This window comes from Streptopelia decaocto (assembly GCF_964273445.1).
Source record: "Streptopelia decaocto genome assembly, chromosome: 1".
In the NCBI taxonomy this organism is placed as follows: domain Eukaryota; kingdom Metazoa; phylum Chordata; class Aves; order Columbiformes; family Columbidae; genus Streptopelia; species Streptopelia decaocto.
This window is the reverse complement of record NC_138663.1, coordinates 150,067,723-150,083,704: the sequence shown is the minus strand read 5'-3', so window position 1 is coordinate 150,083,704 and position 15,982 is coordinate 150,067,723. Positions and strand designations below refer to the sequence as shown.

The 15,982-nt window shown below is 54.0% G+C and overlaps 1 protein-coding gene across 1 annotated transcript; it reads left to right on the top strand.

The window, feature by feature from the left end:
• Positions 1-10,092: 10,092 nt before the first annotated feature.
• On the top strand, positions 10,093-11,211 carry SOX1 (SRY-box transcription factor 1; the record flags this gene model as incomplete). The annotated part of the gene is made up of 1 exon (XM_082076353.1): positions 10,093-11,211. One exon carries the CDS (start codon positions 10,093-10,095, stop codon positions 11,209-11,211), a length of 1,119 nt encoding a protein of 372 aa, XP_081932479.1.
• Positions 11,212-15,982: the final 4,771 nt, after the last annotated feature.

Below are 15,982 nucleotides of genomic sequence, written 5' to 3'. Positions count from 1 at the left end.
GCCCCGATCCTCCTGGCCGCTCCCGCCGACCCCGGCAGCGGGCAACACCACCTCCTTCTGTCCCCCTCCTCCCTCCTTGCCCCACACCTCCCTCCTCCCGGCACACACGGACAGGCACACACCCTCACACAGCCAGAGCGGAACAGAAAACGGGTTACTCTCAGCTTTACCTGGAAATCTTTAGCTGATTTGTGTCCATTTTAATAACCTCTATCGACTGTCTTTCCTAGAGCAGTTGTCATGTTGATAGAAAGGGACTGGAAAAGAGTATTAAGGGGAGGGGGGAAATGCAGGAAGAAAACTAGCGGATCTGTCTAGGAAAGGGGAGGTTATCGCAGTGAGTGGCACAGGGCGGAGAAGGTGCGGACCCTCCGCAGCGATCCCAGGCGAAGGGGGAGGCTGATAAAGCCCGGCTCCATCCCGGGTAAAGCGATGGGAGGCAGGGAAAGAGCGGGGAGCGAGAGGGTGAAGGAGGGGGGGTCTGAGCCTCCCTGGGAAATCCAAGTTTATTGTCAACAAAGGAGGGTCTGGCCGGGCTCGGAGCCTCCGCGGTCCCGAGCTGCCGGGGAGCGGCAGGGAACGGCGGGGGGCAATGCAGCGGGGTCCCAGGGCGGCCGGGGTGGACGCGGTGACGGACGGGCGGAGGCGGGGGGAGCCCCGCAGTGATCACTGCCCCGCACAGGTGCGGAGAACAGCACTTGTTGGGGAGGGAAACACACTCTTCCCTTCCCGGAGGCGTCTCCCCCGGAGAAAGGGGCAAGGGAGAGTGGCCCAGCAGGAACGGGGAGGGAGAAAGGCAGGGTTAGAGGAGAAAGTGCGTGTGAGAGAGGGAAAGGGGAAGAGAAAGAGGAGGAAGGCTCCGGGCTCCACCTCCCCGCTCGGCGCGGCGCTCCAGCTGCTCTCAAACCAACTGCTCAATTCTATTCACTGCCGCGACGGAACAAAAAAGTGGCTATTTATTAGAATACTTGTTTGGTATTGTTCGGTGCCACACAAAAGGCGTTTCATTATGTTGGGGTGGGGAGAAAAGCCCCTCTCCTCTTTTTTTTCCCTTTTTTTTTTTCTTTTCTCTCCAGAGCGAAACAATAACTTGAAATTGTCTTTAGAGTCTTTTCTATCAATAATAAATTTCATTTTCTTCTCTCTCTCTCTCTGCCTCTCTCCCGTGCAGGGTGTGTGTGTGTGTGCGTGTGTGTATGTGAGGGGGGGGAAGAGAGAGAGAGAGAGAGAGGGAGAGGGAGAGAGAGGGAGAGAGCGCGGATGGTGAGTGTGCGTGTGTCGCCGGGCACTCGTGGCTCGGGCACAGCCGCCTGGGAGCTGCGGCTGGGCGAGGGGCGAGGAGGAGTGCTCGCTGGCCCCGCCGCCCTCGGCCGGGTCGCGCTGCCCTGCGCCTTCCCGGGCACGGTCGGAGGAAGGTGTGAGCTAGGCTAGAGGAGAGGGAAAAAAAAAAAAAAAAAAAAAAAAAAGAAAAGAAAACAACACAAAAAAATATAATAATAATAATAAGGCTGCCCCTTGAGCTGTTATGTTGGGAGGAGGCTGGAGCTGGAAGAGCAACTGTAAGTGTGCCTCTAACTTTTGAGGGGGTTTTCACCCTGTCTTGGGAAGGGAGGAGGGGAAGCCGGCGAGGGGAGGGCTTCCGAGTTACTTTTGCTGCGAGGAGGGAAGAGCCTTTTGCAATCACTGGGTTATCGGCTGTGACACGGATTGGGGCGTGGGGGGGACACACACACACGACAGTGTTTTGGGCTGCCCTCCTCCGCCTTTCCGGGGAAGATGCTGCACTGGGTTTTCAGGCGGGGGAGGGAAGCGGTGGCTGGGGCCGGGGGCTGCGGGCGGGCTGGGGCGGGGAGGGGGCCGGGGCCGCGGTGACCGGCGCTGCCTCCCGAGCTCTCAGCGCTCGCTCCGGTTACACGTTCAAAAATTAACATGTCGGTGCGCGGGTGCCATTTAGTGAAAGGTGTTTTGGGCAAAGAATCAACTTCGCTGTGACTGACCGACGGGCTTGGCTGTTAATACTGCCAAAAAGGGGAAATCAATAGTCAGAGCAGCCCTCAGCTATTACAACTAATGCCTGCTTAATCTCTGCCCCTCGGAGCGAGCATTCACATGGGCTCTTAGCATTGCTAATGCGGCCGGGCTGAGCACGGCTCCATCTTCCCGGGGAACGGGGAATCCCCGGATCCGGTTCCCTGTGAAGGTGACAGCTGCCGGGACCTTTCGACGTGGAGGCTGTGCCCAGCCTCTCGAAGTGAAGTCCCGGCGAAAAGAAACTCCTGGGATGTAGGGCTACCTGGAGCGGTCCGACCCGGCGTCTTACCCTCCCTCCCCATCTCCAAGGTGGCTGTACAGTTTCCCCCTATTGCCATAAAGTATCGGGATGCTTAAAAGGTGAAATTGATTTTTCCTTTCTTATTTGACGGTAGTGTTTGGGGTCGATCAACAGGCAAGGCTGTGCATCTATTGATCAGGGAGGGGACGGGTTTTGGCTGAATCTCTTTTCAGAAACAGGTGTTTAAACATGATAGCGGCTCCAGTCAATTAACCCATTAAAAACCCGTTTTATCGCATTGATTCCCGCAGGCTGCCATAAAAGGTTGTGGTTTGAAAGCTTCTTTGTTAAAGCGGGGGGGTTGTATGTAGATGGATGGATGGGGGGGCGGGAGGATGCAAATTTTCCCCAAATATACAGTATCGAGCAGACGAGTAAAATGCCAAACTACCTCTTCTTGTTTGCGTTCCCATCAAGTCAGGCTGCCCAGGCATCTCGGCGCGCCCCGTCTCAGCCCCAGCTGCTCCGGGGCCCGGCCCCTCGGAGGGCCAGAGAGGCCGCTGAGGGCTCCAGGGGCTGCGGGACCCCCTGCCCGCCCTGGGCCTGCCGGCTGCGCAGCCCCCCGTGACAAAAGTTTTCCCTCGGGAAAAGGGTCTCTTGTGGCGGGTGGGAGGGCGAGGGGGCAGGGAGACACCCGCGCGGGGAGGAGGGGTCGGGGCGGGGTCGGGGCTGTCGCCCTGCACCGGCTGCACGCCGGGGTGGGCTGGGGGTGCAAGTAAAAGGTAGCCCTAGAAAAGTTACAAGTGCTGTTATTCCCTAAATAGGACAGTCTATGAACAACCGGGGCCCCCAGCACTTTTTTTCAGGTTTGCCAGTGATAGCGCTCTAAAATATTTATTTGCTAGAGGTGTCAGTAGCCGTATTATTATCCCGCCTTGCGGTGACTACCAGGGAACCCGTGTAAAGGTAATGTGAAGTATCAATCAGCGACCTGGTGAGAAACAGGTCTGTGAAAATAACCCCTTTTCCAAAAGGCAAATAATCACTGAAACTCGGCTCCGGCCAAATCGCCGTTATCTGCAGTTGGTGGGAAGGAAACCGGGTTTTTCTCCTCGCCTCACTAGGGTTCCTTATCCTCCTTCCCATGACCCGAGTGTTGCACTGGATGGAGCAAGAGGGTCGTGTATGTCCCCTGGGTACCTTTAGTTTCCAGACTAGCGGTCTGACATTATTTAGATGTTTCTAGTTTTCCCCCTGTCTGCTGTTTTCTGAAGTAAGCACTGGATGCGACCGAAAGGTTTGAAATCGTGTCAAAGTGATATTTTAATCTCATTGAAAAGTGTATTAAAGGAGAAGATGTAATTTGTGTGGGATGTTTCGGTGAAAGGAGAGATTGGAGTGGATGATACTTTCGCTCTCATGTGAACCTCATGTCATGTTTATATTGAAGCCTGTGTAGCTAATCTAATTTGCAATAACAGGATGGCCTGCAAGAAAGAAGCTTCTATATGATTTCATTTCTTTCTTTCCTCGTTTATTTTTTGCACAAATTCATTCTGACTTGCCCTGAATTATGCCTTCGCAATTTGGGGATAACTAACGAGGATGCAAACCAGAAATATTTCCTTTATTATGTTCTAAAACCTAATTCTCCATGCGATGCGTCACAGACATAAACAGCCAGATTGCCCTGCTGTAATTGGGATACCGCACTTCGGTTTGTGAAGTTATTTTTTCGTGACTGACGTTTCAGCAGCTCAATTTTAAATATTAACTTCGTAATAACTCCCGTGTCATACCAGCCCGATGAGCACTCTATCTTCGCATTTCTGATTTTTCCATTAAAAGATTAGCTTTATAAAACTGTACTTTCAAAATATTTTCCTTATAGTAGAATGTAAGTTGCTGGGTAGATATTTATGTGTACAGGTTCTATCGACAAATACATCTTTTAAAAAGTAAAAGCTCTGGTCATTCCTTTGCATGGAAAACCAAAATCCTAGAAAGTAACACAGTGCAAACCCTCATCTTCCGCGAGGTGTTTTGCCTTCTGATTAGCGCATATTCTCGGTGTGTGCTTTAGTAATAATGATTTTTAAAAAATCTGAACAGACCTGGAAATTACAACTTTTGTGTAATGTAAAAAGGTGTATTCAGCCTGTTAATTACAGGGGGTTGTGTCATTGGAATGTTATCAATAACCCGTTTAATTTTACTGTAATTACTGAGAAAATAAGAGAAGGATAGTTCACAATACAGAATCTTCCTCTTTCAGAACAATGTTGTGCTGGAAGTCGACCTAATAAGTAACATAAACAAACATTTTAGAAAATACTTCTGGCAAAACTGCGTTAGGACCCCATCCCGTAAATGCCACCGGAGGAAGGATCGGGCCCGTTTCAAGGCGTGGAGGCACTCAGTACATCCTGCAAGGATGAGCAGTGGGGGAGGAAATATTTTCTTAGGTGTGGACTGACTGTCCCGCTGTCCCACCGTCCCACCGAGATGTACCTCACCGTGCCTGCAGAGTGGGCCTCGGTGCTGGAAGGTGACACCCCCGACACGGCCGGCCCACCCGCCCGCCCGGACCCGCTGTCGCGTTGAGGCGCCCGCCGGCTGCAGCAGAGATCAAACGTGCGGGAGATCGATACTACTGCTTTTAGGCTCAACGAAAATATAAAGCCCATTCTCAAAGCCAGTAAAAAAATCGAAAGAAAGGAACGAAAACAAAAAGGCTGGGATATACAAACTCTTCAGAAAGGGGCGATTTCTCGTTACTGGAGAAACGGGGCTGATGCAGAATTCCTTCAGAAAAATGGCTCCAGCCGCCCTTTTACCTGACACAATAAATAAATGAATGGAAGTACCTACACGGAGTAGTCGGATGCCCTCCGGCCGCTTTGATATTGTGCAGAGCAGTCTGCTCCCGAGCACACATCTGTGCTCTGTGTCGCGCCCCCTTCCCAGCGCCCGCTCCCCGCAGGGCGGGCGGCTCCCGACAGCCGAGCCCCGGCACCAGCCTCGCCGGCCCCGGGTGCGGAGGGCACCTGCCTGTTCTCACTAGGACTTTAGAAACCTTTCGGCTCCGCCTCGTACCCACCCTCGGTGTTTCCCCGCCGTGCTCTTCCCGTCTTTGCCCCGGGGCACCCTGCCGAGTGGTATCAGCGCAGGTGGCCCGGGACGTTCCCTTCCCTGCGTGTTCCCAGCGCGGCCGTGGGCGACCCGTCGGCTGTGGGGGGACATACAGGGAAAACGGCCTGGGAGCCGGGCCGACTCTCCAAACCGCTCCGGGGAGCCGCAGCGGGGCCACCGTTCGTGTCGTGCTGTTGTCGCGACAGCCCGAGCTGGTCAGGAGGAGTGGCCGGGAGCGGGGCGCGCCGAGGCGGCGGCAGGACAGCCCTTACCCTTATCACGCTGCCCGTTGGTTGGCATGGCTCTCCGGGGCGAAGGGGACAAGGAATTTTAGCCCTTTACTCACTCCCCCTTTTCTTCCCCCCCCCCTTCCCTTTCATTCATAAACCTGGTGGCTATATACGCAGCTTGAATATTGACGTCTCTTCCCCCAACTGCTCCTCCGTTAACCCAATTACAGAATTCATCAAGAACTGTGTTGAATTATCTCTTTCCATACAGTATCAGCATTAGCCTAATTAAAAGCTATAATGTCTGATATAATGATTAAATCGTTAGCTCTGCTGTAGGGAAGCAATATTTTGTTTTCCCTTCAATTAGAAGCTGATTGAGGTTTTCAGAGCAGGTCAGCTGTGAAATTTGAATTATATGTGTGAGTACCGTTCACAGGGTGAGCCCCTACTCGAAAGCTCCAGAGATTCTCCAAACGTTTTTACCCAGCAAGCTGGGAAAAGACAACAAAACACACAGAGCGCCTGTATCTGATTTGGGACTGGGGCTGTAGGGTCCCCCGGAAGACTTGTTAATGCTGGAAAAGAAAGCGGGACTTTATTCAGACGCCGTTTTTCCTCCATCCCATCCTGGCTGGGTAGCAGTTCTTGTTCAAAACCGTGATCCCCGAGCTGTCAAGTCACCGAGGCAGGAAGGGACTTCCCATTTCCTGCCCTCCTGGTTGCTCGCTTTGGCCCGGGTAACGACTCCCCGAGTGCACTTTGCATTTCGTGCTGACCACCTTGTTTTGCAGTGAAGGGCCAGAGGAGCTGCAAGCGATCGCCCCCTCCGCCCCCCATCGCGTTTCAGACGGGACTGGCGAGGGATCAACCAGCATCTCTCCACGGCATCTCCCCGGTGAGGGCTGGCGCTCGCCGGCCCCGGGGCGAGGGAGGCACGGCGGCAGCCAGCAGACGGCGATCGCCGCCTGCTCCGGGGTGCCCGGCTCGGCCCCCTGCCCCCTCCTCCCCTTTGGGGCCGAGCACAGCGGGGGCACGGCGGGCACAGAGCCGGCCGGGACTGCGACGGGACACCCCCGCCCCGAGGGGTCGCCCTCCCGCCGCGGCGGCGGTAGCGGGATAAGTGCGGTCCGCCGGGGCGCGTCCCTCAGCGCAGCCCGAACGCGGTAGAGAGCGGTGGCCGGCGGAGGCACTCGTCACTCCATCCGGCCTGCCAGCCGGCCAAGCCAGTACCTGCCCCCTCCGTGGGCCCGGGAGGCGGCCGGTACTGCTGCCGGACCTTGAGCTCTCCCTGGTCCCGCTTCTACTGCAGGATCTCCTCCCCGCGCTCCCCCTTACCTCCCTGCAGTCTTCACCAACGAACCCCCACCCCCCTGGCCTCCCATATTCCCTGCACACGAGATTCCTGGCTGTTTGCAACTCCACTTTCCTCGGTAGAAGTCCAGGGACCTCTTATCTCTGGGCGCAGCTCCCCGCCTCCACCAATCCAGCCCCCGCAGAGCACTCCTGGCACTCGCAAAAGTGCTTGACCTCCTCCCTGTTCCGCCAGTTGGGATCTGCACTACTTTTACCTCAGAAGAAAAACCCCACTCTGCTTCCCGAGCTGGCTTTTAAGGTCCCCTCCCCAGTCGATATACAACCCCTCGCCGTCGGGGATCGAGGTGCGCCTGGGGCAAAGGGGCTCATGTCAACAGCATCTTCTCGTCCCCCGCTCCCTGCCCGCCTTTATCCACCCTCAAGGACAGTGTTCATGGCGGTTTGGCTACTTTTAGGGAAGGGGCGCTCGGTGTTTATTTGCAGGAGGAAGGGAGGAGGAGGAAGCCCCGCACCGAGAGAAAGCCCGGCAGGGGGGCAGCCCCCGGGGGTTGCGGGTGAGAGGCTGCCCCTCGCACCGAGGAAGGGAAGAGTAGGGTCAGCCTCGGCCGCGGTTTCCCTGCATGTGAGAGGCAGGAAAGTGGGGGCTGTATCCCCGATTTCCAGGGGTGAGCGTGTGTTCCCATGGAGTCCGCCTGCTCGCAGGGTGCAGGGGACTGGTTTGGAAAAGGTTGCCCCGCACCGATTCGTCCCATTTATTTGTCAGGAGGCCTTCGAGTATCTTTATATCAAATTTCAGGCAAACAAATATCACCAAGGTTTTGGGTGGATAACGTGCTAGCAGTGTCATTTATTTCGTGTTTTTTACTCCTAATATCTTCGCTTGCCATCCAAGTGGAAACGTGTCTTTCTGCAGTAACCTCTTCCCCTCCCCCGCCTCTCCTACCCCAATCAATTATATTTGTAATACATCATTTAGCAATCACACCGGTCTTGCTTGTTTTGCCCCTGCAGATGTGGCAACTCATCAGCTCGGGAAAATATCGGCTGGAGCAGTGCAGGTCCAATACCACACCGCTTCCACCTCCTTCCTCCCCCACCTTTGCATCGTTAGGGCCGATTGGAAGGGAACAGAGTCCCCCCAAAAGCATCCCCACCACCCGAGAGAACAGCAACACCCTGACTGAGCTCAAAGGGCCCAGATAGCAGGCCGAGCCTTCAGCCGTGAGAAATGAGGAGAGACACTTTATTCTCTTCGGCAAACCCAGATTATTGTGATGAGATCACTGTTTCATTACGAGTCTTTGGAGGAAAAAAAAAGTCTAATGCTAGCCCAGCTCCTGAGGCTGGTGCTTTGTGCACGATGAGTGCTCCTCCTGCAGAAAACTTCTGGTGGTGATATCAGTAACTGGGGAACTACGGCGTGATTCTACCCCTTGGTAGGCCACTAGGGTCGGGAAAATTAACACTCACGAACCAGGAGAGGAGCAGGGATGCCATGTGTCCCTTCCTCCACCTGGCAAAAGACGATGGGGGTGGCGGTTTGTTGTGTTTGGATGTTTGTGCGACACACCGTCCGTTCCTCACAGGAAGTTAAAGATTACAGTGTGGATTTCAGTAGGGACCATATTCTCCCCTCTGTAAAATAACTGTAATCTATCTCACAGGACAGCCATGGCATAAGGGGGAAGAGGGGGGAAAAACCATACGCCTGTGCTTACTTTATACAAGTATAACGTGTTTCTGTGTACCTTTATTAGTTCCAGACGCTTTTAACTGCCCTAAGACTAAGTGTGTAACGACTGCATGCAACACGCCCTTGTGCACGAGTTTAGGTCTGGGAGCAGTTTTAAAGCTGGGGGGACCCGTCTGCCTCCGCTTGTCCAGCGAAAGCTCCAGAACGGGCGAAGTCCTGTGGAAAAGGCGTAGGTGCGGTAGCGACGAGGGCTGCCCGGCCTGGGCGAACAGCCTGGGGTGGCCCAGCCCGCCCCCCCCCGAACACCACTCTACGGCCGTCTAAGTTTCGGGCGGGCCCGGTGGGGACGGGGCATCCCGCGGTGCAAGGCCTCCCTCCAGCGATTGCCCAGCGGGGAGGGAGGGGGTGTCCGGTGTCCGGGGCCGGGGCTGGGGGCGAGGTGGGGCGAGGTTCGCCGTGACCCCGCCGCCCGCCCCCCACTTTCCCCCTCCCACCCACGGGGCTCGGCGCGCCCCGCCGGACGTCACTGCTCAGCGCGCGCCATGCAAATCGCCACCCCGCCGGCGCGCCCCCATTGGCCGCCGCCAGGCGATTTAAGGCGGGCCCGGCGCGCGCCCCGCATGGCTGCAACCGCCGCTCGACCGCGCGCCCGGCGGCTCCTCCTCTCCCGACCCGGCCCCGTCCCCGGCCCCGTCCCGTCCCGCCCGGGCCGCGGGAGGGAGACCACCGCCAGCAAATTACCGTGCCACCGCGCCCCGGCTGCCGGGCCCGGCCCTTGTTGTGGTTGGGTTCCTTTCCCCCACCCCCTCCCTCCCCCGATCCTCCTCCTCCCGCTTTTTTTTTTTTTTTTTTTTTTTTTTTTAGTTAACGTTTAAATACTTTTTTTTTTTTCCTGCTTTTTGCGTGGCGGTGGGTTCTCCTCTCTCTTCTGCTCCGTTCACCTGCGATCAGCGGATGCAAGTCACACACGCTCCCTCCCTCCCTCCCTCCCTCTCTCTCTCCAAGTTAGCAAAGAACAAAAAAAAAATAGCTCCGTTAAGGATAAGAGCGGGAGCGGAGGGGTGTGCGCGCCTCTGCCGGGGAGCGCCGGAGAGCGGAGGACACCGCCGACGGCTCCGCACACTCCTCCCTCCTCGCCAAGTCAAGCAGCAAGTTTGCCGTGCACCTGTTTGAGCAGCTCGAATCCCCGTCGCCGCCGAGCCCCGAAAGTGATTTGCAAAAGGGAGAAAGTTTTTCTCCGGCGGGGTCGCCGATCACTCTCCTCACGGTTTTCTTCTCCTCCTGCTTTTTTTTTTTTTTTTTTTTTTTTTTTTTTTTTTTTTTTGCACGGCGGTCGCTACCTTCATACAAACGGGTTTTGCCTCGCTCGCTCCCCATCCTCCCGGGCTCCTCTATGTTTGATTCTTTTTTCACGCCTGGCGCCGGTGGAAAATAAAAAAGCTACTTGAATGTACAGCATGATGATGGAGACGGACTTGCACTCCCCCGGCGGAGCCCAGGCCCCCACGAACCTCTCGGGGCAGACCGGAGCGGGAGGTGGCGGCGGTGGCGGCGGCGGCGGGGGGAACAAAGCGAACCAGGACCGGGTCAAGAGACCCATGAACGCCTTCATGGTGTGGTCGCGGGGCCAGCGGCGGAAGATGGCCCAGGAGAACCCCAAAATGCACAACTCGGAGATCAGCAAGCGCCTGGGGGCCGAGTGGAAAGTCATGTCGGAGGCCGAGAAGAGACCGTTCATCGACGAGGCGAAGCGGCTGCGGGCGCTGCACATGAAGGAGCACCCGGATTATAAATACCGGCCCCGGCGGAAGACCAAGACCCTGCTCAAGAAGGACAAGTACTCGCTGGCCGGGGGGCTGCTGAGCGCCGGCTCGGCCGGTGGAGGCCCGGCCGGCGTCGGCGTGGGCATGGGCGTCGGCGTCAGCCCCGGTGGTGTCGGGCAGCGGCTGGAGAGCCCCGGCGGCACGGCCAGCGGCGGCTACGCGCACATGAACGGCTGGGCCAACGGCGCCTACCCGGGCTCGGTGGCGGCGGCGGCAGCAGCGGCGGCGATGATGCAGGAGGCGCAGCTCGCCTACAGCCAGCACCCGGGCAGCGGGGGGCACCCGCACCACCCGCACCCCCACCACCCGCACCACCCGCACAACCCGCAGCCCATGCACCGCTACGACATGGGCGCCCTGCAGTACAGCCCCATCTCCAACTCACAGGGCTACATGAGCGCCTCGCCCTCGGGCTACGGCGCCCTGCCCTACGGCTCCCAGCCCCACCAGAACTCGGCGGCGGCGGCGGCGGCAGCGGCGGCGGCGGCGGCCGCCTCCTCGGGGGCGCTGGGCGCCCTGGGCTCGCTGGTGAAGTCGGAGCCCAGCGTGAGCCCGCCCGTCACCTCGCACTCGCGGGCCCCGTGCCCCGGGGACCTGCGGGAGATGATCAGCATGTACTTACCGGCCGGGGAAGGCGGGGATCCGGCGGCCGCTGCCGCCCAGAGCCGGCTCCACTCCCTGCCCCAGCACTACCAGAGCGCCAGCACGGGGGTGAACGGCACCGTCCCCTTGACGCATATCTGAGCCCCCGCCGGCCGCCAGCACCGGCGCTGGGAGCGGCGGAGGCGGGCGCGGGCACCGGTACAGGCTCCGCCACCGACTCTGGCTACGGCCCCGGGCAGCCCCGCAGGACTGCGCGCCCGCCGCCGCCACCGCACGCTCAGCCCCGGCCGCCCGCCCGCGCCCCGGCCCCGCGCCGCTCCCGCGTCCCCCTGTCTTATTTTTGCCTTTTGCTCCCCTTCCATCCCGCCCTCCCCCGCCTCTCTCTTTTTTTTTCTTTCTTCCTTTTTGTACAGAAATGTTTTGATGTTCTTGTAATAATAATAATAAATAATAATAATAACGAGAGAGAAAAAAGGTAACGATTGCTTTACTTACCTTTTTTTTAGAAGGACTAGTTTATGAAACTAGTTTTAGACTGAACTTCCGTGTTTTATCGAGACTTTTTGTACAGTATTTATCATTGTCCCAAGAGACATAGAGCGTTTATTTGCAAAAGAGGAGAGAGAAAGAGAAAGGGAAAAAAATAAAAGAAAAAAGAAAAAAGAAAAAAACACGACGGCGAAAAGACAGAAAATATCAATAATAACCACACAAAGTTGTAGGCGATGCCAACTTTTATACCGCGCGGAACCGCTACGATTTCAGTCACGGATCGCTTCTTGAGAAGGCGTTTTATTGCCCAATTAACTCGAAGTTGATGGGGAAACAGTTCTCATTTATTACTTATGTACTAAGGCAAATCCAAAACACTTAAAAGTTTTTTTTGTTTGTTTGTTTTTGTAGATGTTCCTGCTTTTTTCTTTGTTTGGGAGTGTTTTTTGTTATTTTTTGTTTATTTATAAAACTTTATTTTTCTTTTGGAGGCTTCAATGGCTTGGGGTTTTGTTTTGGTTGGTTGGTTTGGTTTGGTTTGGTTTTTTTCTGGGTTTTGTAAAACTTTATTGTATCGGAATATTTTTTGTTTGTTTTTCTCTTGAATTTTGTTTTCTTTTGTACCTTTTCTTGTAAATGCATTGTGAAATAATTTTTATTTAGGCGCTATGAGGGAATTCAGATTGTGTATATAGTTTACTAAAAAGTCTTTCTGCTAAAAAGAAAACCTAAGGATGCATTCAATTTTGAGTTAAATAAATTTTAAAGCAGAAAAAGTAAACTGTTTTTTTTTTAATTAAAAGAAAAAACCTAACGGAAGAACATAGTAGTGTTTACCATGGTATACCTGGAAATACAGCAGGTAAACCTAGAATGTGGGGACGGAGTTTAAAACAGGAGCGACAAACAGAATAACGTGCAATTCCGCAGTGAATGACGATGTCTCCTAATCCGTGTAAAATGGAGGGATGAAGGTAGATTTATCTTAATAACTCGTTCCGTATTGCGAGGGAAGGCGACTTATTGAATTACTCTTCCTAGCCGTGAACGGTCATTCTGTGTATTTTATGGCCGGGACGACGGTCCGGACCTTGCCCAGGGCCATAACTTTCCCCCTGGGGGGAGGTCGGGCGCTGCGGCCGCGCTGCCCGCCCCTGCCCCCCGCTCGGCCGGGAGTCCCCGCCGGCCCGGGGGGAACCGACCTCCCCGGGGGGACGCGAAGGGTCTGGCGAGCGCGCCGCTTTCCCTCTAATTAACGCCATGAAAAGCGAAAGCGCTTCGGTTTGAGAGGCCCGAAAAGAAAAGCGACCTCTAAACCCCAAGCCCGAGAAGTAGCCCCATCCCTGCCGAGCCTCCCGGGGGGCGAGCGGGGAGCGGCTGGATCACACGCTCCCACCCCGCGCAAACTGGGGCGCCAGTTCCAGGGACTGGGGCGAAAGCTGTCGAGCAAAATGATACGTGTCTGTTCAGTGAGGAATGTCGTCCAACGCTTTGAAATGTAATTTATTTTTTTTTTCTTCTAGCTCTTGATCACTACCTTTCGATATGCTGGAATTAAAAGTTTGCTGTAAACTTCGTCTGATAGTAATAACAGCATTAAGCGTTGCATTTAAATATCATACTGTAGCAAATAATTTTTGAAATTGGTCATAACTGCTTGACAAAAGAAAAAAAAACAAAAAACTTTTAACTTCCAGCGCAGCAATGTCTGTCGCAGTAGGCTGCAGGGTTTCTGAACCATTTTTCAACGCTGGCGAACGAGAACTTCATCAATCCAGGAGTGGGGCAATGTTAGTTGGTCAATGAGGAGCAGTTTCTGTGCATGTTAGAGACTGCACTTTACCTATGATGCTGACACACTAATTGCCATATATAATTCTTCGTAGTCCTTTCGATAATTTTGTTTAAATCACTAATTCTTTAAAGTGAACGCAAAATTTTAATGGAAGCTGTCTATTGATTTCAAATCAGGTAATAAAATTCCGCCCCCCCCCCCCTTTTTTTTTTTTTTTCCATTTGTGTGTTTATTAAAACGAGGTGTGTGCAGATTCTGCAAGTCAGCAGGCTCGTTTTGGAAATCAGCGTACAAATAGCGCACACAGAAAGCAAGAACCTGTGAGAACACTTTTGTAGCACTGGTTACCTCCAGCCAAGCACGGTCCTATATGTAATTTAAAATATTAATAGGCGTAGCGTTAAATATGCAAGATAAGCTGAGTACCTGTTGAACCGTTTCTTGAAATGCCTTATCCATCATGTGTATACATACTCATACATATCTACACACACTATAGATAGCATCATGACCGAAGAGAAGTGCATATGTGTGTGTATGTGTACGTGTGCACTTACAGACGCATATACATCTGATGCAACCTTGTTACGTGCCTTTTCTTTAAGGGTCATAGCTATTGAAAATCACATTTTCTAACAATGCGGAAGAGAAAAATCACGGCGAGACGATCTTGAATCGCTGAACACGACTGATGAACAGGTGGATTGGAGCGGTTAAGAAAGACAAGCAAATAAACATCTGCGCGCATCCAAACAACAGAAATACTACGGAAAGCCTTAATAGTGAAATATCACGGCTCTAAATGAGCTCCTTTTAACGAGTCTTCCCGCCTCCCCTCACAATTTAGCGACTCAATGGCGTGGTGCCTGGAATAATAGGAATACCTGCACTTTCAACACAAGGGGATTAAACAGACCCAATCTCGGCTATATTCAAATAAGCTTCGAATATTCTCAGCCCGCCTTTCAAAGAAATACAATCCTTCCTGTGAATGACAAAAAAAAAATCCTACCAAAACCCAACAGCCCAAACACCATAAGGATAGAATTTTATGCTGTTCGTGGTTTACTGGTTTGGCGGTTCAGTTTAACTTGAGTTAAACTTTACGTTTAGCTGTACAAACAAAGTTAAAATAACTTTGCTAGGCACACTAGTTGGGCTTAGATACAGAAAAAATAATACAGTCTTCGGGCTTTTTGCTGTGCGGGTTATATGCAAGAGAATAATTGAATATGCAAAACTAAGAATAGGTTTAAACGATTTATGGTTTAAGTACGTTACATCTAAAATTGTATGAAATGTTCCTCCTATAGCATGATTGACAGAGCTATTAAAATCACCTATATGGAAGAATTACAAAAAAAAAAAAGGCGCTAACTCCTGTTCAGTAAAAGGAAGGAAAATCCAGGGAATGAGGCGAAGGGGAGCGGGGCAGAGATGCCCTCTCTGCAGAATTAGGTTGCGTGTAGAGTGGGCGTCTTGGGGTCATGCCCCCGCGGTCCGGATCGTAGCCCCCCCCTCCACCCCGGTCACCGCACTGCCGGCGGCTCCCTCTTGTCCCGAGAGGGGGGCGACAGCAGACGTGCCAGGAGGACAGGAGGCACAGTGCGATAACAGGTTTCATCTGCTCCAAACTTCGAGCCAAAATGCAAACAGGGCCTGAACTCCACAGCTCTTTTCCCAACTAATCTTCCCATTTTTTTTCCCCTTCTTTTTTTTATTTTTATTTTTATTTCCCCACCTCCTTCTTTTTTTTTTTTTTTTTTTTTTTTTTTTCATGCGTGGCTCACTGAGCCCGTAGGAGTGGCGCTGGGCCCTGGGGAAAAGCCTTTCCCTCCATCTCCACTCCCCCGCGCCCTCAACCGGAGTCACACCGCAGGAAGCCCGGGGGCGCAGGGGGGTGGTGTCGATGGGACGACGGAGCCGGGGAGATGGGGACGCACATGGAATTGTCCATGAAGATAAAAAGGGAAGGCTATAGAAATTCGCGCAGGAGGCTTTGGGGACGCAGCCACAACGCACTCGGGGGACCATAGGGGGCCAAGAAACCCCCGAGGTGACCCTTGGCAGGGCGGGAGGTCTCTCTCCCAGCTGCACCACATGAAGGCAGCATCAGGCCAGAGGCACCTGAACGCCTGACGCTGTTACAGCTTTTTGCAACCATGCGTAAACAGCCACGGAAGAAAAAGCAAAATAAAAATTATAACCACGCGTAATACCACCCCACACCGTGGAAAACAAAACCGAACATCTAATCTGAGCATTTCTGTAGAGTAAAAAGCAGCTAAAACACTCGAGTTGGCAGCTGCCCGTGGGTACGACACGTTAGCTGGAGAGGATGCGCTCCTGGGCCGGGCGCCGACCCTCTTCTGCGCCCCGCGATGCCCCCGACTTTCTCGGGGACTCACCCGACCCCCAGCGACCCTTTTCTGCCCGCTCCCTCCGGCAGGGTCCAGCTCTCGCCCTCCCTCCCACGCTCAGCAACACGTGGGGGAGCGCCGGGAAGGGGCAGCCTCGTGGGGGCGGGCGGCATCCGAGAGAGTGTGTGTGTCTGTCTGTGTGTCCGTGTGTCCATGTGAGTGTGCCGGAGGCTGATCTTGCGGGAAGGCCCCTCCTCGCTAAACA